Raw genomic sequence first — 21,322 nt, 5'->3', positions numbered from 1 at the left:
GGCATTTTTCTGAGATAAAGTTGCCAGTTGTCCTCAAAGCTGGCAGTGAACAGGTGGGGGCCTGGGTCTTGCGCGGTGCCACAGGGTTTTCCCACGGGGCTGGAGGCTGCACGCGGGCAGCCAGCGTTGTCTCTGTCTGTGTCTGTTCTTGCTGTGAATCAGAGGAAAGGAGGAGACATGGGCAGAAAACAAAAAGCTGTTAAAGTCCTCATTAGTGTAGTTGCCCAGGTGCATGCGAAGAGCTGACAGGAGGCTGAGCATTTGAATTTAGCACTGAAACCATCACTGCTGTGGTCTCGGTAGAGATTTTCACACTATTTTTATCTGGCAGCGTGAGCAGGGAGGAGGATGGCATTGCAGAGGATGGGTGGGGATCAGGTGAGAGGAGCAAAGATGAGAGCAAATGTGGGGCGTGTGCGGGGGTGAGGAGCCTTAAAAACCAACCGAGCTTTTCAGCCTCTCACCGTAAACAGGAAATCAAGGACCACAGAGAGCAAGGCAGAGAAAACGGGAAGGCAGAAGGGGAGAGGCCACCACTGCTCTTGAACTAGGCTAAAGAAAGCATGTGTAATGACGGCACCAAGCATCATCCACCAAACACAGAGGGCCCCTGGCTGGACAGAGAAGGCTGTAGGCTATGTTCCCATCCTCTTCGTCACTAGTAATTTCGTAGAATCATTAAGGTTGGAATAGGCCTCTAAGATCAAGTCCAACTGTCAGTCCAACCCCCCTGTGCCTGCTAAACTTTGTCCCAATGTGCCATGTCTACATGTTTTTTTTAATATCTCCAGGGGAGAAGACTCCACCACTTCCCTGGGCAGCCTGTTCAGTGCTTCACCACTCTTGGCAAAGAAAATTTTCCTCATATCTGATCTAAATCTTCCCTGGCACAACTTGAGGCCATTTCCTCTCATCCTATCACTTGTAACTTGGGAGAAAAGACTAACACCCACCTTATTACAACCTCCTTTCAGGAACCGTAGAGACCGATAATGTCTCCTCTCAGCCTCCTCTTCAGGCTAAACAACCTCAGTTCTCTCAGCCCCTCATCGTAACACTTGTTCTCCAGACCCTTCACCAGCTTCATTGACCTCCTCTGAACACACTCTAGCAGCTCAATGTCTTTCCTGTACTGAGGGGCCTCAAACTGAACACAGTATTCAAGGTGCACTTAAAGGTGCTAAGACAATACAGAAAAAAAGGAGTCACTGGAACTTTCTCAGGGCTTTTCTCCTGAATCCCCACTGCCTGTAGGATGCACTTTCATGTCCTCTTTTAGGGCCACCAATCATGCTAGGTGTGGGGAAGACTTTTGGGAGACTGAACCTTGGGCTGAGTCAGCATCATCCACAGGAGGAACCCATCTTCTCCCTCCTGAAAGGGCTGCGTGAAGCTGGCTGACCTGTTGACTGGCTTTGACTTGCTTTCAGCAACAGAAGATCCTAAGCTGGTGTCAGTTAATACAATACGAAAGTTTTCACAACCTGGCTTGGCATGTCACTGCATTTCCCATGTCATTTCTTAATCTGTTCAAGATTAGGCTCTCACCCTAAATCTTCTTTTACTTAAAACTACATGGATGTTCTTTTCCCACCCATTACTTCCATAGTGATCCCAAATTGGGAGGATTGTTGAGAACCATACCTTTTGACCAAAGATGTTTTTAATGGATGGCTTCATGATGGTGTTTGATAGCTTTTTTCTTTTTACATACTATTTTCTATATCCAGCTCAGGTTTTAGGATCCTGTACCTCCATATTTCTCTTCAGAATGAGTGTAACCACAGGGAACTCTGTATGTTGTGCTTCTGGTAGAGACTACGGTGATCAAATAAACTTGCTGAGCGGTTTTGAGGCTTATTCAAGCTGATGAAGGGATATGTGGTAATTTCAGTTGGAGTTCAGTTTAGAAAGCACCAACTATTGCAAGATTTTTCTTCTATGACTCATTTAAAAAAAATACTAAAACTAAAAGCGTGGTTTATTAGACAAGCAGATAACGCAGATACAGCATTCCCAGGGACTTGCTATGAATAGTTCATGAAATACAGATTTAAGGTGAGTAGACACTATATTTAAGGCAGTCCTTGGATGGACAACTATTTCCAGTAGTCAGATGCGTTGGTTTTTTTCTTCTTTGATCCAAGATTGAACAAGCCATGCCGTTACACCACTGGTATTAATTGCAATGTGGTTAGGAGATGCTGCAGTGTTAGACAGCAAAGGCAAGATTTATTTTCCTAGTACTGCCTTGCTGCGAAAAGGTTTGGGCTTTCCAACAAACTGACCATTCTCCTGGTCGCATGGTGCTTATTAACGTGTGCACTGGAGCCCCGTGCTGCTGGTGCTCTCACATTCTAGCAGTAACAGGCATGTGTATCACGCAGCGTTGGGGGGTGTGTGTGTGGCAGAGGTTTGGGCAGTTTGGGGGGCATGCTTTGCTGCTTTTGAGAAATTGCAGTTGGCTCCTCCCAGTGCACTGGAAAGCGAGCTGCAGCTATTGCTAATTTCCTGTGTGCTCACTGTGTCTTAGCAATCCTCTGCTTTGTACAGAGTGAGGACGAAACAAGAGTAATGCAAACTGTCAATTCATTGAAAGCATATTGCTGTTTTATCACAGAAACCACCTTTTACATCTTCCTAAGCCTCCTTCTTTTTTCATTACATGCCTTATAGGTAGGTAAAAGCTGACACAGATGTGACAGTTTCAGTGCATCAGCTTTGGTCACGTCTTACCACATGGTTGGATAGCGAGAATAAGTTCAGAAATACGTGGGAGGAACTGAAATCTTAGGGTGGAGTTTTTGTAATTGGGCAAACTGCCACTGAAGTGCTGGTCTGCTCTCCCATTCCCTGTATGATTCCTCCTCCTGACCACCATTCTGCTATATGATTTCTTTCGTTGCAGTCTTTTTTTCTCTTTTACTTACTTCCCAACTTTCGTATCTCTTCACCCTCAGCGTCTTTGTCATTCCTTGTCACCAACATCATTTTTTTTGCTGTCCCCAAGGTCCAGTGGGTGTGGAGGCTGTAACTGGTTCTGAATGTCTTGGGATCGCGCCCACACCACGCTGTGCTGCCAGGGAGGGGGCACATCCTTCCTTGTGAAGGACAGCATCCACTGAACGTCTGGGTACCCAGATATAAACTGTCTTGATCAGCACTGTCATGAAAGTTTTTCTGTGTTTCAGACAATGTACTCAGAATTTTCAGAGCTGGATATTTTAACGTTTTGGTTTATCATTTACCAGCCTTCATGTCCTGTTTCTGAACATGCCAGCAAATTTATAGAGACCAGTGGGAGGCTTAGATGCTCCACTCTTTGGAAAAGCAGATCACTTTCATTCATATCGCTGATTATGGACTTTGGAGCCCAAGTCTGAGCACCTGTGTTTTGACAAGTTTGGTCAGTAGTGGTTCCCAGCTCAGTGAAATGACTTCTTGCTAACAAGGAAGGGCTTCATTGAAAGCCCTTGGTAGAAGAATTTAACCACAAAGTTGTATGAGATTTTCTATCTGAGTGGTCTTGGCTTGGCTGTTTAGGAGCTTCTGAATGAGCGGGGACTGTAGTGAGCCTGTGCATTAAGGGAGCTCTTGTAGCAAATGTTTTAATGTATAAACAGTTGTGAAAGATTCTGGAAAGGAAAGGTGGAAGGAAGCTGTTCTTCTATGGTTTTAAATAAATGTGAGTGTACTTCAAACATGCAGTTATCGAAAACTTTGCCTTGACATTGTGTAAGAACAGTTGCAAATGTTGGATCTGCAAATAAATATTGTAATGAGAAAGGAACAGATGAAATGGGAAGCTTTGGTCTCTGCTCTTTTTCATACCTATCTTAATCCAAAGTGACTTCTGGCATCTCAGGAGGTCTGTTGTGGATTTGTGTATCTATTTGAGAGCAGAACTGGCCCTCTTCCAGTGGTGGCGCATAACGTTCGATCGATTTACTGGACAGTTTGGTGACTCCAAAGTGGCTTTTACATTGTAGCTCTTCAACAGACCTCTTTACACCTTGAGAAAGCTTCTTATCTACTTCTTCTGCTGCCCTCTGTACTTCAGATTTATTCCATAGCGACTCAGTAAAATCCCCATTGGAATTAGAAAATCTCATGAAATAGGAAGAAAGGTGGATTTTCACTGAAAAGTCTCAATTTCTTCAATCATTCTCTAGGAAGACAAGCCATACCTTCAATTTAATATTAGACATGTTTGAACATCAGATTTCCATGCAGGTACCTGAACTGTGACTTATTTTGAGTAACCTTGTACTGTTTTCCTAACAGATGAACGTGAGGCAGTTCAGAAGAAGACTTTCACAAAGTGGGTCAATTCCCACCTGGCACGCGTGTCATGCAGAATCACAGATTTGTACACTGACCTGCGTGATGGAAGGATGCTCATCAAACTCCTGGAAGTTCTTTCAGGAGAGAGACTTGTAAGTGTTTAATTATATTCATTCGGGATGTTTTGGTTTGGTTTTGGGTGGGTTTTTGGTGAATTCTTGGCTTGACTGAACTGCAGTAAAACAGTACTGAGGATTCAGCACTGCAATTGTCTTTTTATGTATTAAAGTAGAAAAGTCTATTGCTTCAGTTGGATCCAGACACCATTAAAATATCGTCCTGTTGGTTTCAGTAGGAATCAAAGGAAATCTTCTTCAAAGGTTTCTTGCTGGTAAGATGCTGAGTGCTTCCAGCAGTGTCCTCCCTGCTCCTCAATCTGACAGATGCAGAGCACTGAATGTTCTCCAGCTCCTTAGACCATCTCAGTAACGGTGAATTAGTTGTGCTGAGGAACATTCCTGGGCACCATGGCCTGCCCTTTTCTGTGCTAGTAAACGCAGCCACAGGATGCAGGTGGCTGTGTGCAGACTGCCTGCTGCCCCGAGGCCTGGAACATCACTTCTCCAGGGATCTGACAGGCTGGAGAAGTGGGCCTGTGTGAACCTCATGAACTTCAACAAGGCCAAATGCAAAGTTCTACATCTGAATTGGGGCAATCCCCAATTTCAGTACAGGATGGGGGATGATGTAGTTGAGCGCTGCCCTGCAGAGAAGGACTTGGGGGTACTGGTTGATGAGATGCTTGACATGAGCCGGCAACGTGCGCTCGCAGCCCAGAAGGCCAGCCATGTCCTGGGCTGCGTCAAAAGAAGCGTGGCCAGCAGGGCGAGGGAGGTGATTCTGCCCCTCTGTTCCTCTCTCGTGAGGCCTCATCTGGAGTATTGTGTCCAGTTCTGGAATCCTCAACATAAGAAGGATATGGAACTGTTGGAACGGCTCCAGAGGAGGGCTACAAGGATGATCTGAGGGCTGGAGCGCCTCCCATACGAAGACAGGCTGAGACAGTTGTGGTTGTTCATCTTGGAGAAGAGAAGGCTCCGAGGAGATCTTACAGCAGCCTTCCAGTACCTGAAGGGGCTACAGGAAAGCTGGTGGGAGGCTTTTTACAAAGGCTTTTAGTGATAGGACGAGAGGCAATGGGGATAAACTGAAGAGGGGCAGATTTAGACTAGACATAAAGAAGAATTTCTTCACTATGAGAGTGGCAAGACACTGGCACAGGTTCCCCAGGCAAGTTGTGGCTGCCCCATCCCTGGAGGTGTTCAAGGCCAGGCTGGGTGAGGCTTAGAGGAGCCTGATCCCCTGCCCATCACAGTGGGGTTGGAACTGGATGGACTTTAAGGTCCCTTCCAACCCAAGCTATTCTATGATACTGTGATTCCCTGGAGCATGCTGAGGGGTTGTGGAGGACAGTTGGTCGGAGAGGGGTAAGTCCACACTGGGAAGCGTTGCAGCAGTTTTAGCTTGGTGTTAATTGCACCCCAATACTCAGGAATGTTCCTGGGTAAACTTGATTTTACTAGGATAGATGAGATTCGGATTTTCTTCCATTAGGGCGATATCTAAAATTAATTTAAATAAATGGGGCAAATTCTTTCTTGGGGTATGAGGAGAGAATGCCCCTGATACCAGCAAAAGTAAGAAAAACCCTGTAGTGAAAAATAGTACTGCGTGATAGGAAAGCTGAGTGTCAGGAAACAGCTGGGTATCAGTTTTTCCTTCAGTTCCTTAAATGATGGCTATGCTCTTAACTACCTAATTTAAAGCAATCTTTTCAAAGAAATACGGGTCTTTAGCTAAGACCTAAGGCTACATGAGGTTACAACTGTGTAATCCCCTGTCATCAAGCACTCCTATTAATGGAAGCTCCGCGGCTTAAGACTGGGTAATGAATTGAACATATGGCCCACAGTGTAGTGTCTGTACAGTGCAGCAGGAGAGGGAGATTTCCAAAGGCATCTGTGAAGGTAAAGAAGCTCTGACATGCATAGAAGTACCCTGTGTGGATAGAAGTAACTGATCCCAATGTTTGTCAACTATGTTTTGCTCAAAACGTCTTTCTCTCTATGTGAAATCGTATACTTCAGTAAGGTGTCAGGTTTGATGTGTTCACTGCAGGTAGCAGATGTTACTCATACAGGAATAACTGAGACCAGTGTGCTCCATTGTTTGAGGATTCAGACAACGGCCATGACACTTCTGTTTAAATCTTCATATCTGCCTGCCAAGATTTGCCTTTCAGTGTCAAATAGCAGTGGTGGAGCCTGGACCAGTCGCGTGACTCTTGCTGTGTGATTCATTTACATTTTTCACTCAAGGTTTTGAAAAATGCAAACACAGCTTACGCAGCTGCTCAGGTTGGGAGGGTGCAGGAGCCTCCTGGTAATACTGCTGGATCTGTGCTTGCATCATCATTTGCGTATCTTGTTGGCAGCTGCCTGCACCACCACAAATTCTTCGTGTAGCTTCGTTATCTCAGGACAGAGGACAGCAGTCTCTGTTTGCACAGAACATTCCACCACACCTTCCTCTACAAATAAGAATGCAGATAACGCAATGCACTAAACCTCAACACAATTACACACACCAAAAATATTCCAGGAGGATTGGTACATAGCATCCACTTGTTGATGTTCTCCAGACTTTTGGAATTTATTGTAACTGGAATTGGTTAGGTTCTTGCGTCTCCATATTGCCCAAGCAGAAAGGTGAAGACAGTATCTTATGCAGAAAGCTTAAAAATCAAGACAAGAAACATCAAATGGTGAGAAACCAATAAACAAATGTGGAAATTAGCCTACATGATTATTTAATATTGCTTAACAATTAATTAATTAATATTGCTTACTGATACAGTAGAACAAACAGGAATTGTTTTGTCACTTTTGAAACTAGGATTCAGATTCTGGAGCAGGAGCCATTTGCCAGTGGAGCGGTCTGGGATCTAGGAGGCCAATAAGGGAAGCAAGGCTGCTCTTAGCCTTCTGTAAGACTTCCAGCCACATTTGCACAGATCCTGCATTTTTCAAAAGCTGTTACGAATTTCATAATGAAAACTCAAAAGCCCTTGAAGGTGTATTGGAGAACCTCTAAAATGAGAGAGTCCAATGAGGGCAACATCAGCATCTCCCTGTATTTGCTCAATTTGATTGCTAATCCTCATGTTTAGTCCGGACCTTACTGTGTAAGGCTGTGTGTATAGAACAGTACTTGGAAAGTGATGGCATGCAATAGTCTCACTGAGCAAAGCAGAAAAGAATCCAGCCGGTATGAAGAGATAGTTGTAATTTTGTTTGCACACGCTGTTGACCGGCTTCTCCCAAACAGAAAAATAAAGTTGAGAATTGTTTTCAGCATAAAATTAAGCATTTAGCTCAGTTTCTTCCATAACTATATAAAGAAGTAGCAAATCCCTTACCGTTTCTGGATGCTCAAATGTTTGTCTCTGCAGTAAGTTCTGTGATGCTTTCTGTTGGAAAAGGGAGGATATTTACTCTAAAGAAGTTTTCCTGATAATATACTTAAGAAGACTCTGAGTTCAGGTAAATACAATAAATGATGCATTCAGAGTGCTTTCTTTCCCTCTGGTTAACTTCTGGATCTTTGTTAGCCCACTGAAGGTGAAAGCTAGGTCTTAGGTCTCAGCTTGAGGCTGTGCAGGAGAGTGTGGCAAACGCAGCCACACCTTGTACAAACCAGACTCAGAAACCTCTTCCTCTTTCTGTTACAGAAGGGTAGGTTAACCTGTGTGGCCTGCTGGTGGAGAGGGACAGAGAAATCAAACCTTCTGTCTTCTTGACGTGCCGAGCAGTTTATTTGGCCAGGTCATGCTGTTGTTCTCATCTGTGGAGAAAATGGAAGTGCCTTCTTGGACCATGAATAATGGGAACTGCCATAGATGGCACTGCTAATAAGGTGCTACAGTTCCAAAATGGAATTTCTGAGCCTGAAAATGCACCTAATGCCAGAGTGCTTGAAAAATTGTGTCAAGCCTTCTCCTTCTGTACAAGGAGCAGTGCCCTGTTGAGGTTTACTGTGCATGTTTTGCTGCTTCAGGTATGGTCATCGTGTTTGTGGGATAAAAAATACTGCCTATAACCTTTAAGGCTGCATTTCCCACATTCCTAGCTGGACAGCATGTCGCTGTACAACGTGGGAACTAAATAGAACGTGTGTCATGAATGGTTTCAGCTCTGTCACCTTGGTGCTGGAGCTTCTGAGAGCAGAAAAAGAGCTTTTAAAACCATTTTCTGCTCAGTAAATTGTGGCATCAGAGGCAGTGCAGCTACTGCTTAGGTGTAATAACTGAGAAGGGCTGCATTAAGACAGAGGGGGCAGAGTCTGGTGTGCAGGTTTGTCATTGCTGCTTAGGAACAGCTCCAATCATTCCTGTGTTTTGGGAACATCATCATAAAAGTGAGCACACCTTGTCTCAGGTGTGGCAATGGGCTGGAGGGAGAGTCGGACCGGGCGGCTCCCAGGCGCAGCCTTGCCTCCACCTTCCCCCACAGTCGGGCACTCCCTCTCCCATCCTGGGAACAGCCTGCCTACCTCTATTTTGCAAGATTACATTAAACCTGTGGCCCAGTTTACCACGCTGCAGGGTGACTGGTGGTGCCAGCAAAAGGATGGATCCCAGACTGTCCCTGTTGATAGTGAGGGATCTGCAGTAGGATTCAGCCAACCGTGTAACCTCACTCTTGCTCCCACTTGCTTTATGGCTCTTCACCCTATGGTGGCAGCATTTAGGCTGTATGGCAGGTGCATAGGATGTAGATGCAATTTGTGCCTCCTTGGAGGGGCTTTTATGCCCAAAAACAGAGGCAGATTCATGGAAGTTTTTGCTGTTGCTGAGAGTTGTGGGTTGACTTTCTCTTCATTGTTACCCGGCCTCTGGAGGAGAACTGTGCTGGCTGAAAGCTGAAGTGAAACTAGTGACCTCAGGGGTTTGTGTGTCCTGAAGGGCATCTTTCTAGCACGCGTTTCATCGTTATGGCACACAGTTATACAGGCTGCTGTTGCTAGGGACTGTTATAAGGTTCAGGCTGAAACTCTTCCCCTTGAATGCTGTCTGAGGCAAGGATTTTGCCTGAGCTCTTTCTGTGGCCAGTCGGTTACTTTCACTGCAGAAAACAAGGAAATTATGTCCATTAGTAGTTTGCCCAAGTACCTTTGGGTGACATCTCAGTGAGCACTGAACATGGATTCAGCTGTAATCTTTACCTGCAGTACAAAGTTGCTTTAGTTTTATTCAGTTTTACAGTAGACTTCAGCCTGTTGTTAATATATTCACAACTTTTTTCCATTTGCACTGGGCCTTCATGAAATTCTTACTTATTTCTTTGTTATTGTTTTTACTTTCTTTTCCTATGAAGAAATCGTTTGGCATTAATCTCTTCTGTTATTTTCATACTATTTATCCTACTTCACTTGACCAAAAATAAAGCAATGACATTTCTTTCTTAAGGAGTTTTATTGAGTAGCTTATGGTCCGAGCCTGAGCTGCCTTTTTGGGCAGTGCATATCTGAATTTACAGGTACTCTTTGGAGCATTCGTTACCAATTCCCTCGATTGGTAGTAGAATCACAGAATCATAGAATAACCAGGTTGGAAGAGACCCACCGGATCATCGAGTCCAACCATTCCTATCAAACACTGAACCATTCCCCTTAGCACCTCATCCACCCGTGCCTTAAACACCTCCAGGGAAGGGGACTCAACCACCTCCCTGGGCAGCCTGTTCCAGTGCCCAATGACCTTTTCTGTGAAGAATTTTTTCCTAATGTCCAGCCTAAACCTCCCCTGGCGGAGCTTGAGGCCATAGTGTATGTCAGTAATATGTTTGTTCCATATCTTCACCTTTGCAGAATCTTCTTGTTAAGTGTGGAAGAACATGTACTGGAGGAAAAAAGCATCTTGGGAAAACGTAACCAGTGTGGCGTGACCTTAACAAAATAATTTATCTTTCAGCTACTGGATGAAAACACTAGACAAAAAAAAAAAGAAGGAAATAACCAGACAAAATACTTAAAAACTAGCACCAAATGTGTGGTGTGGCTCAGGTCTAGGACATTGGCATCTCCACCATGGGTTTGATATGTGCCACCATTATCCTTGTGTAAATGCGCTGTAAGATGCAAAGAGCAGTTTTGTCCATGGAATGTGAAGAACAAATGCATATGTTGTTGCTGGCTAGGGGAGGGCAATGTGGTGACTTACCTGCCTGGACTGAAGAGTTCACAAGTACTACAGTAATACATGTTTTTTTTATTCACCTTTATCTTCTAGCCTAAACCAACCAAGGGAAGGATGCGCATCCATTGCCTGGAGAACGTTGATAAGGCCCTTCAGTTCCTGAAAGAGCAAAGAGTGCACCTAGAAAATATGGGATCTCATGATATTGTGGATGGGAATCACCGGCTGACACTTGGCCTTATTTGGACTATTATCCTGAGATTCCAGGTAAAGCTCACCTGTAGATATACACAATTTTGAGTTTTCCATCATTGTTTGTAATACTCATTGCTGTGCTTTTTAAGAGTGGAGTGCTCCCAGGCCCTCCGAGATGATGGGAGTGAGAAGTGCTGAGCATCTGGCTGGAACGTGCTCCAGGGTTAAGGGGAGAGGATAAACTGATTTTCATGATGCTGCCAATCAGTAGTGCTGATCAGTGGCAGCCATGGGAGTTTTCTGTGTAGAGAGTCATACGGTTTTATTTTTAAAATAATAATAAATATGAAGCTTCGGTCACAGGCCTGTACACTCTCGTAGACCTGGGAGAAAATGCTGCGAGAAAATGCTGCCCTCAGCTGCTCTTCACTTCTGTGGTGATAATTGTTAACCTGTCTGATTTTGCACTGAAGCAGATTACAGGTGCCCACAGGAATTGTTTTAGTGTCCCAGCTAAAGCTGAGATTTACATTTTTCCATCAAGTTGCACACTGGTCTTTGCCCTTGGTTAAAAGAGGCTGGAAGGGTCTTCTGCAGAAAGAATAGTAAATTCATATAATAAGTATATAATTCATAATAAATGACATAGTAATAAATATTTAGTAAATTTAACATTGCCTTAATTTCTTGTTGCTCAGTGTTTTACTAAGGGTCTTCAGCTGAAAGAGAGGAGATTCAGATGAGATCTTAGGAAGAAACTTTTTTCTGTAAGGGAGGTGAGGCTCTGGCACAGGTTGCCCTCAGAAGTCACGGGTGCCCCATACCTGGAGGTGTCCAAGGCCAGATTGGATGGGGCTTTGAGCAACCAGATCCAGTGGAAGGTGTCCCTGGCCATGGCAGAAGGTTGGAACTGGATGATCTTTAAGGTCTATTCCAACCCAGACCATTCTGTGATTCTAAGCAAGTGTCTGCCTAGCTTTCATTGACAGCAGTGGAACTTCACTGAAGCTACAATACTCTCTTGTAAAAAACAGTGAACTAGATCCATTAAATGGGATAATTTGTCCTACATGAAGTAAAAAGTTATTTCCTTTTTCCCCTACCTCTTTTTTAATTTTCTTTTTCCTCTGGGTAACAGCCTAGAATCCAGATTATATAGTTGTGATGCTCTTAAGGGCAAACACTTTTTCCTTAATGTGTTTGCTCCTGTGAAACTCCTGGTTCACTTTTTCCTGTGGATCTCCTCATGAGGATCCCTATCTGCTAAACCCCATCAGCTCCTGGATGTGCTCAGTGTCCTGCAGGAGACTCGTTTCGGAGCAAAACAACAATGCTGTATAGGGCAGGGTGTGCCTTGATAACTGGAAATAATGTTTTCTGGTGAAGTTTAAGCTGTTTTGTCAATGGACTAAACAAAGAGTAATCCTGCATTGAAATAGCAGCAAGTGAAGCTTTCTTTGAGATGAATGCTCTTAAATGAAGAAAAGCATTCACCCGCTTCCACCGTGCCTCTCATCATAGATTTCCTTTGTTACTTATATTCTAATTTCTTTCATCTTTTCAAAAAAGGCAAAATGTGTTTCCTCAGCGAAGTATTTAAAACTTCTATGTTAATTTTAGATCCAAGATATCAGTGTTGAAACTGAGGACAACAAGGAGAAGAAATCTGCTAAAGATGCTTTGCTTTTGTGGTGCCAGATGAAGACAGCTGGGTGAGTGTGGATTAAGTGATTATCACTAAAACTCTTACAGCATTTTGAGTTTTCATTGAAATAATTTTAAATGGGCAAACACGTATCTCTCCTTAAGTGGATTCAACCAAGAGAAGCGAATTGATGTTTACAAGTGAGAAAATTCTGAATTTATTATATTAATTCTGTGTGATAAACATACCAATCTCATAATCCATAAATAGATAGCAATATGCTGACTCTTTTTCATCCTACTCTGAAGAAATAATAATGTTTCAGATATTTGCCACCACTCTCTCACTCTTTCCATAGATATGGAAATAGTTTCAAGATGTCTTTCTTTGTCAGTAACCTCCTTGCATAATTAAGTATCCATCTGTAGAGGTTCAGCATGTTTCCCCCATGAAACCTGGATGTCCTTGTGATGTCTTGGGGCGCTTCAGCATTGTTCTAGTGGTACTTCATCTTCTCCGTCCAAGAACTCTTAGGAAAGTGGTTTGTGAACAGCCTGAAATTTTTGGAGACTTGCATGTACCAGACAGCACCAAACATTAATTTTGAACCCATGGGGCTCAAAGTTGGCTGCCATCTGTGCTTTCCTTGAAAGTCAGACAGTGGCTAGGGTCAGTCCTTGAAGATGCCCTGGCACAGCAGACAATTTCAAGGAAAACCTAATGCATTACTGTTCCCGTGGCACCTGCAGCCATCAGAAGAGATTTTACTCCATGCTGTTCCTCCTGCTGTTCCTGCTCTTCTCCTGGACTTGGTATCTTGATTACCTGAGAACAGTTATTTGCCAGCAGCTAAGTCAGGAGCGAACGTCAGACCCATAGGGATTTAAAACCTTACAGGCTGCAGGCTGGGCAGCAAGTTATAGAAGTGTATCTTCAAGTGATTACTTCAGAGTTCACTTAGAGCCTTTCTCTGGAATGCATACCAATTCTGAGGGATTTATAAGAGTAAATGGGATGCACGTAGCCTCCAGTGTCAGTCTCTGATTAGAAAACAGTCACAATGATTGTCCATGGGATGTTAATATCCCACCCTTAGGTTTACAATAAATGTGTTGCTCCAGCAAGCAGCTTTTAGTGACAGTGTGCAGAGCTGCAGCAGGGACACTATATTGATTGCACTCTCTTTGGTTTTTTGTTCTACCAGTTACCCCAATGTCAACATTCACAACTTCACAACAAGCTGGAGGGACGGGATGGCTTTCAATGCCCTAATACATAAGCACAGGTAGGTGTGGGTAAATGCCTTGTTGGATTTTGAAAGCTTGGACTGTTGCAGTGTGCGCTGGGTTTTGCAGTTACTTTGCAGCTTGGTTTTAAAACCTGTGGAGAGGAGGAAGTTGAAGAATTGCTGGGAGTTTTACAGCAACTTGCCTTGCTTTAGAGCTTTACAGCTCTTGCAGTCACTGTGAGCTCATCTGGGCAACAGCTTCTCACATCACAAGTCAAAACAGGTTGCATTTGGTTTCCAGACAATAAATTACACACATGTTTTGGTTTGTGACTGACCAGGTTGGAGGAAACCTTACATCTTATTGACTAATTTATGATAGGATCTGGTTGCATAGAATTCTGGAGTGGATAGGGGGGGACCACACACAAGAGCAACCTGGAGGGGAAAGACATCCCTATGCAGGGAATGTGTTGCTAGACTGACACAACTGGGGATGCTGCTCGTTGGTGAGCACAGGTGAAGTTATTGGGACAGCCTGCATGCTTATGTGAGTATAAGGAGAGATTGTGTGACCACGCCTTGTTCCTTTCTTCTCCAAGGTCACATTTAGTGCTTTTAAGCTCTCCTGCATTTTTTCCCATGGGCTAAGTTCTGCCATGGCATTTGCCAGGCATTACTTCATTTGTTTAGTTCTGCCATTGAAATGCACTGGGCTACTGGGCAAGCGATACCTTGGCAACACAAGTGGACAGGTTTTCTGAGGATTGGAGTTTTTAGTTCATTTGTTCTTTTGAGGGTGGCTGCACTGTGCTTTGGGAAATCTAAAGAATTTTCCATCCTGTCTAGGCCTGATCTGATTGATTTTGACAAGCTGAAGAAATCAAATGCACACTACAATCTGCAGAATGCTTTTAACCTTGCAGAGCAACACCTTGGTCTTACTAAGCTCCTGGACCCTGAGGGTAAGAATTCCTGCAGTTTCAGCACTTCGAAGCTATTTGTGAGCTCTTTTCACCTACCCCTCCTTGTCACAAAGAACAGCTTTGTGGTAGCTTTTTAGGTTATAGCACAGCTGGATGCTGCCCACTCACCTGGTGACACAGCCAGAAAGCGAAAGGGAGAATGCAAGATGTCTCCTGCAGGAGCCTGAGCAGCAGTAGCATGAGAGACCTTAATCCTGTGTTTATTTTCCCTCGTCTGACAAGATCACCGGGCTGACCATGTATACCTAAAATCATTCCAGTTAGAGGCATCCTTCTGAACTGCTTTGAGAAACACTTTCTGTGAGCTGGAAGATGAATAATGTGGATTTCAGCAAATAGTCAGCAGCTGTCAGTGAGTTTTGGTCTGTGATTTCATGAAAGCGTGGGTGCTCTTGTGTATTGGAAGGCGTGCTCACAATGTTAGGACAAGAAACTTCATTGTCGCAGGACAACAGTGTTTGAGCAAGTTTCTTGCTTGTTTTCCAGTGCATCAAAATTGCCACAGGAGAGAAAATAATTTGTTTTTCTTCTGTATCTCTCAGGAGATTTGCCTTGACACAAATACTATTAGGTTGGAATTTTTCTCTACAAATACTGATATGGCATTGAGGTTCTCAACAGTATTTCTGTTAGCTTACACAGATGCTAGGAAATTATTTGGCTGTGTACAAGCTGTAGCAAAGTCTGGAACCTGACTCCAAGGCCCAAAGGCCCCTAGCTCACAGACATGCTTTAACTGCAGTCCACGCTAAGACAAGGAGATAAAGCAGCACTTCTTAGGGACAGAGTTCAGTGCTGTACACTATGAAGTAATCCAGAACCAATCCAGAGCTGCTGAATTTTATTTCTGATAAGGACATAAATCTTAGGAGCTGAACTGCCACTGAACCCCTCTCTCTGACTCTTAAATGCATCCTTGTAGCATTATTAGCTTTGTTGTTTTAACCCATGCACCCTTGGTATGCTAAGACAACTCTTGTTTGGTTTGCAGATATCAGTGTTGATCATCCCGATGAAAAGTCAATCATCACCTATGTGGTGACATATTACCACTACTTCTCCAAGATGAAAGCTTTAGCTGTTGAAGGAAAACGTATTGGAAAGGTTTGCAAGTTCAAATTATAAAGCAATTGAAATCTTTCTGATTTATTTTTTTCTCTTGGGGGTTAGTTTTTTTAAGAGCCCACTGCATGATAGTTTTCAGTTTTGCTTTTGAGCATGTTTGAATGTTAAATATTCCCAATATGCCTTGTGAGGAGGAGTTAATTTCCAGCTGCCTCACATTAGAAAACATTTAGCCGATGTTTTGGTTTAGCTTGTTAATTTTGCATCGTTGATGCTTTTTCTTTCTCATTAACTGCTCCTTGCCCTCTGGGTCCTCTGCCTCTTCTGGAGCCCAGAAAAGTCCCTTATTTAAAAAATGTGCAGTCATTCTCTGCCCTTTGGCGAAGCTGCCCTCATCTTTACAGCTGGCAGACTGAAGTTGAATCCTTTTGTAAGCCTCAGCTCTGCCCCTCTATTGCTGTGGGAGCATGGGAATTCACTGCTGAAAAATGCAAAGCCCTCATTCCTCAGGGAATCCCAGCCCCTGTGGTGTTCAGGAGTGAGTGGTCTGATTCATAAGTCAAGTCTCTCTATAGTTTCTTTTATGTCACTTGTTGGATTTAAATGATTGAAGAGCACTGCCCTTGTTACTCATGTTATGTTGTGCTGCTTGTTGCAGGTGCTTGACAATGCCATTGAAACAGAGAAAATGATTGAAAAATACGAATCGCTGGCTTCTGACCTGCTTGAGTGGATTGAGCAAACCATTATCATCCTCAACAATCGCAAATTTGCCAACTCCCTAGTTGGTGTGCAACAGCAGCTACAGGCATTCAACACTTACCGCACAGTAGAGAAACCACCCAAGTAATTTTAATCTTAGCTTAAAATAACAGTGGTCTTGTTTTGTTTAGTTAATCATTGATTTTTTTAAAAAAAACAAACACACCCACGTAATTTTAATCTTGGCCTAAGAATTTATTTTTCTGAGCAACCCCAAATATCATATTTCCAATTGGCACTCACTGTTACTACTCGCAGCCAGTTTGCTTTATGCTATTCGATATCCACATAATGACAACAACAACAAACCCAGTAATAGTATTAATAAGTGGTCTTAGAGATCCTGTGTCTGCAGGACCTCAGAGTCCTCCAAGCTGTCACTTCACTGAGATGCCTGTCTTATAATGTGAGTGGTAATAGAGTAGCATGGTAGTGCAGTAATGTCACCAGTTGTGCTTGCTAGCAGCATAATATCAATGTGCTGCTATTAAAAGAATCCTGCTGCTTATCCAAAGTCAAGAGGAAGTGTGTCTGGCTGTGTAAAACATAGCTGTGCTTACTGAAACTGATACAGCCAAAACTGTGCAACTTATTTCTGGAAAGCTTCTTTTAGCATTATGATACCAAATCTGTTTGTTATTTTTATCTAATATAAGTTCTGATGGTTAATAATCGCTATCCAAAATATGACAGAGTATCCAGACATCTAAAATTGCAGTCTGTTCCCTAGAGCCTGTAGAATTTGTTTATTTCCCAGGCATACAGCTCAGGGAAAACAGTGGGAAGAGCTTATTGACTGCAGTGGGCTTTAAATAAAACTTCCATTTCTTGTGTTGATAGAGCAAACTAGGGCAACGCACGTAATAGAACAAAAAAAATTGCAGTCTTCTGTCTCCCAAGGGGGTTTAAATCTAAACACACAGACAACTGACTTCTGTGAAGTTTCTTTTGCCTTTTGACCCAACTGATTCCTGGGGATGTGTGGGCTATTTCAATTGCTTCCAGCTTTCACACAAGTTGAAGGTGTTTATCTGAATGCTCCATTCATAATGTAAATATTTTAAGGAAGTGCTTTATAATACCTTAATAGCAATGAAAGCTTTATTGTAACTCAATTCTTTTGCAAAAATTTATTTAGATTTACAGAAAAAGGAAACCTGGAAGTGCTGCTTTTTACCATCCAAAGCAAAATGAGAGCCAACAATCAGAAAGTATACATGCCAAGGGAAGGCAAACTCATCTCTGACATTAACAAGGTAAACTGAGCCAGCTCCTCCTCGTCGACTCAGGATTTTGGTGTTTACTTTCAGTATTGCTCTCAGCATATTGGAAAGAAAGGCATTTGCTATCCAGCCTTGATGTGGGGGATCATAAGGGATGGGAGATGTAGAGTGAGCTTTTCTTGTAGCTCAGACTCACTGATCTGAACCAAGTCCCTGGGTATCCTCAGCATCTGTAAGATCTTCCGCTCTGGAAAACTGCTCGGTCATTCTGTGTGGTCAGTGAAGTATCTTGTAGCCCTGCCTCACTCCTCCGGGGCCCTGGCTATCAGAGTTAATTGACAGGAAGTAGCAACATTAGCTAGGTATTATAGCCCTCCTCATTTGCCTCTCAGACCCCATGCCCACAACTTGGGAGAATAAAGGAAGTACCATGACCCACTTTATGGGTTCCCTCTCAGGGTTTATGCAGCTATTTTTTATGCTGGTGTGGCTGGCAGGACAGCAGCAGAGCTGACAAGCTCTCTCAAGGACAACAAACAACTTAAAGCTGTGAGCTTTCCTCATTTGTGTTTGATCATGCTTCGCATTCCCAGAGCAGCTGTTGTGAGTGTCTGTGGCCTCACTCTGCATCCTAGAGAGCCGTAAACTGCACAGCTCTCCTGTTTGCATTAAACTCTGGTGCCTGTAAATGCCTAAAATACTTGGGTTTCGGGCAGTTTCACATCTGTTTGGATTTAGAAGAATCTAGGGTAGTTTGTGCTTAATTGTGGGTATTTTTGTTGTTTGTAAGAAGATCTGAAAGACGATTAGCTGGCTTTCGAAATGCTTCTCAGACTTCTTGGTTTTGTAATATTAACATCATGCATGTGAATAACTTTTAGCTTTGGGGTTAAAAAGGACCTGTGTGCACCAAAAGTAACCAAATTCTGCAGGTCTTTTCTTTCCCAAAGTGGATTTAAGAAAGAACAACATTGGTGTGTTGATTTTAGAGGTGAAGGGGCATGCATCTCTAACTCTCATTTCCTAGAGGAGGAGAGTAGCACTCAGAAGACTTTTTTAACAAATACTTCTTTACCTACTGGAGCCAGGTTGGAGGCAAAAAACCAATGAACCCAAGAAAATCCATCTGAGATAATCAAGTTTTATACCTCCTGCTCAGAAAATGAATGAATTGAGAACAAATTTTAAGTCAGGTGCTTATATTAGCAGACAGGGTGTAAGGCCAGCCAATACAAACCAGATTTATTGGGATGTAAATATATAAGCCAGTTTTGTGAAACTTAGCTTTAGTGACTTCAGTCCTGATTTCATGCAAAGAAGATGTGATTTATTGTAATCCTGTGTGTTTAGAGAAGCGTGTTTTTTCTCCACAATTTCAGGCCTGGGAAAGACTGGAAAAAGCTGAACATGAAAGAGAACTGGCACTGCGAAATGAGCTCATCAGACAAGAGAAACTGGAACAACTTGCACGCAGATTTGATCGCAAGGCAGCTATGAGAGAAACTTGGCTGAGTGAAAATCAGCGTCTCGTTTCTCAGGTACTGCTTTCAAAAATTGTCTGTGTGACTAAAATGATTCCCATGAGCAATTATAGGATACTGTTCTTGCAAAGAGAACATTTCCTCCCCTATACTTCATATTTTACTAAATCTATGTACCTTTGTATTTGTAGCCTGTGTGTGCAAATGTATATTTTGTGTATATGTGTATGTACTGTATGTCCTGTCTTTAATGCATTGGGGATATCTTTTCCTCGACTCTTATCAGTCTGTACTCAAGAGATAGTGATGTGGAACTATCCCCCCACAGCCTAGATTTTCTTCATCTGAATAATTTGCTTAATCCAGTGGAATTGGGCCATGAATTAATTTTATTTTTTAATATCTTAGAGATTACTTTAAAAAAAAATCCAAAATCTCAGCTTAATCCTGAGGGCCACCATGATTCTTCCCCCAAAGGTAATAAATGATTCTATCAGTGGTTCTCTGGTTATCAGAAATATCTGATTTTATTAAAGAAGACTTTCAGAGCTTTTTGACATCCCAGATTTGCTCCCAAGTGTGTTCTACACAATCAGAAATCATGTTATGAGCAGCAGGGCTTTTCTCCTCCACAGCCACTACTGAAGAAGTATCTCTGTCTTTACAGGATAATTTTGGCTTTGACCTTCCAGCAGTAGAGGCTGCAACAAAAAAACACGAGGCCATTGAAACAGACATTGCAGCCTATGAAGAACGAGTCCAGGCCGTGGTTGCAGTTGCAAAGGAGCTTGAGACTGAGAATTACCATGATATCAAACGCATTACTGCGAGAAAGGACAATGTTATCCGTCTGTGGGAATATCTCCTGGAGCTGCTCAGGGCACGGAGACAGCGGCTGGAGATGAATCTTGGTCTGCAAAAGATTTTTCAGGAAATGCTGTACATTATGGACTGGATGGATGAGATGAAGGTAGGCATTAGCCATTTGAGAATATAGACCAAATATTCTGGAGAGGTACAGATGTCCTTTTCTGGAAATTTGTAAGACTCAGTTTGCCAGACTGGTTTAATAGAAGAATGCAGAAGATCCACGTTCAGTAGCAGTAAACAAGTCCTTCATACCTTATGATGATTTTTTAAAAATAAAGATTGAAACAAGTAAGGGGAAAAAAAACCCAACTTTACTCTTATAAAAAGCTGCTTTCAGCTTCGTGCCTCTTGCAAAAGGGCTTTGGCCACAATGCTTGGGTCAGGATGATAATTTTGGTGAAAGGGAATTAAATAATCCCTCTTCACAATTTACGTGGGGAACAAGTCACCTCTTCACCTCTGTGCTTTAAAAAGCTTGAATGTCTTCCTGCCTGTTCTCCTGGGATCTGGGAGCGGAAGGACTGAGACTTTCTTCTTGTCCATCAGCCAGCAGGACTTGGAAGCTCTTGGAGAAGAGTAAGATGTGTGTAGCTCAGTGACAGCTCACTGCACCTGGACTGAGTGTTTTCATCGGTGCTGCTGAGCTAGCTTAGCCTATCCTCATCCTAGACTTAAAACTGCATTAAAAAGCAGTCAAGTTCTTCATGATTGCCGGTGATTTGAAAATTCTTGGCTCAAATTTCTATCAGTTACATCTCTATCCATTTGAAATAGCTCTTATGGGCCAGGTCTTTCTCTGGATTTAAATCAATGTAATAATAGATAATAGTGTAATACCTGGAGTCATTAAGAAACAAACAGCTTATGTTTCAGCCTGTTTTAGTTGCCTTTTTCATCTTGATCAGGTGCTTTTGCTGTCTCAAGACTACGGCAAACATTTGTTAGGAGTTGAAGACCTATTGCAGAAACATGCTCTTGTGGAAGCTGACATTGCAATTCAGGCTGAGAGAGTGAGAGGGGTGAATGCATCTGCTCAGAAGTTTGCCACCGATGGAGAAGGTAACTAGCAGCCAACACATCCTTCTTTGTCTTAATTACCTATGAGGTTATCTATAAGCCTCATTAGTTCTGCAAGGCACATTCGATTCAACACCAGAATAAAAGAATACAGCTTCATTTGTTCCTTCTTTACTCTGTGTGTCAATGATTAATTTGTCCAGGTGCCTGCTCAAGAATTCATTGTAGCATTGTGTTTTGCATGGAGTGTCACACTTCTAACTAGCAGCTGCTGTGACTTTGTAGTAGTCACCGTAAATTCCACAGACTG

At 42.9% G+C, this 21,322-nt stretch overlaps 1 protein-coding gene across 2 annotated transcripts in view; it reads left to right on the top strand.

Annotated features, from left to right (window-relative positions):
* Window positions 1-21,322, top strand: part of SPTBN1 (spectrin beta, non-erythrocytic 1) — a 140,049-nt gene that overhangs the window by 79,997 nt on the left and 38,730 nt on the right. For both annotated transcript variants that reach the window (XM_069850261.1, XM_069850262.1), the window contains 11 exons: window positions 4,285-4,436; window positions 10,634-10,807; window positions 12,356-12,447; window positions 13,585-13,665; window positions 14,458-14,573; window positions 15,586-15,698; window positions 16,318-16,505; window positions 17,560-17,677; window positions 19,024-19,182; window positions 19,793-20,095; window positions 20,901-21,054. In XM_069850261.1, the coding sequence (XP_069706362.1) occupies window positions 4,285-4,436; window positions 10,634-10,807; window positions 12,356-12,447; window positions 13,585-13,665; window positions 14,458-14,573; window positions 15,586-15,698; window positions 16,318-16,505; window positions 17,560-17,677; window positions 19,024-19,182; window positions 19,793-20,095; window positions 20,901-21,054 (1,650 nt within the window). The remainder of the gene's footprint in view (window positions 1-4,284; window positions 4,437-10,633; window positions 10,808-12,355; window positions 12,448-13,584; window positions 13,666-14,457; window positions 14,574-15,585; window positions 15,699-16,317; window positions 16,506-17,559; window positions 17,678-19,023; window positions 19,183-19,792; window positions 20,096-20,900; window positions 21,055-21,322) is intronic.

This window comes from Phaenicophaeus curvirostris, chromosome 2, assembly GCF_032191515.1.
Source record: "Phaenicophaeus curvirostris isolate KB17595 chromosome 2, BPBGC_Pcur_1.0, whole genome shotgun sequence".
NCBI lineage: Eukaryota > Metazoa > Chordata > Aves > Cuculiformes > Cuculidae > Phaenicophaeus > Phaenicophaeus curvirostris.
The sequence above is the reverse complement of the archived record's forward strand: the minus strand, read 5'-3'. Positions and strand labels throughout refer to the sequence as shown.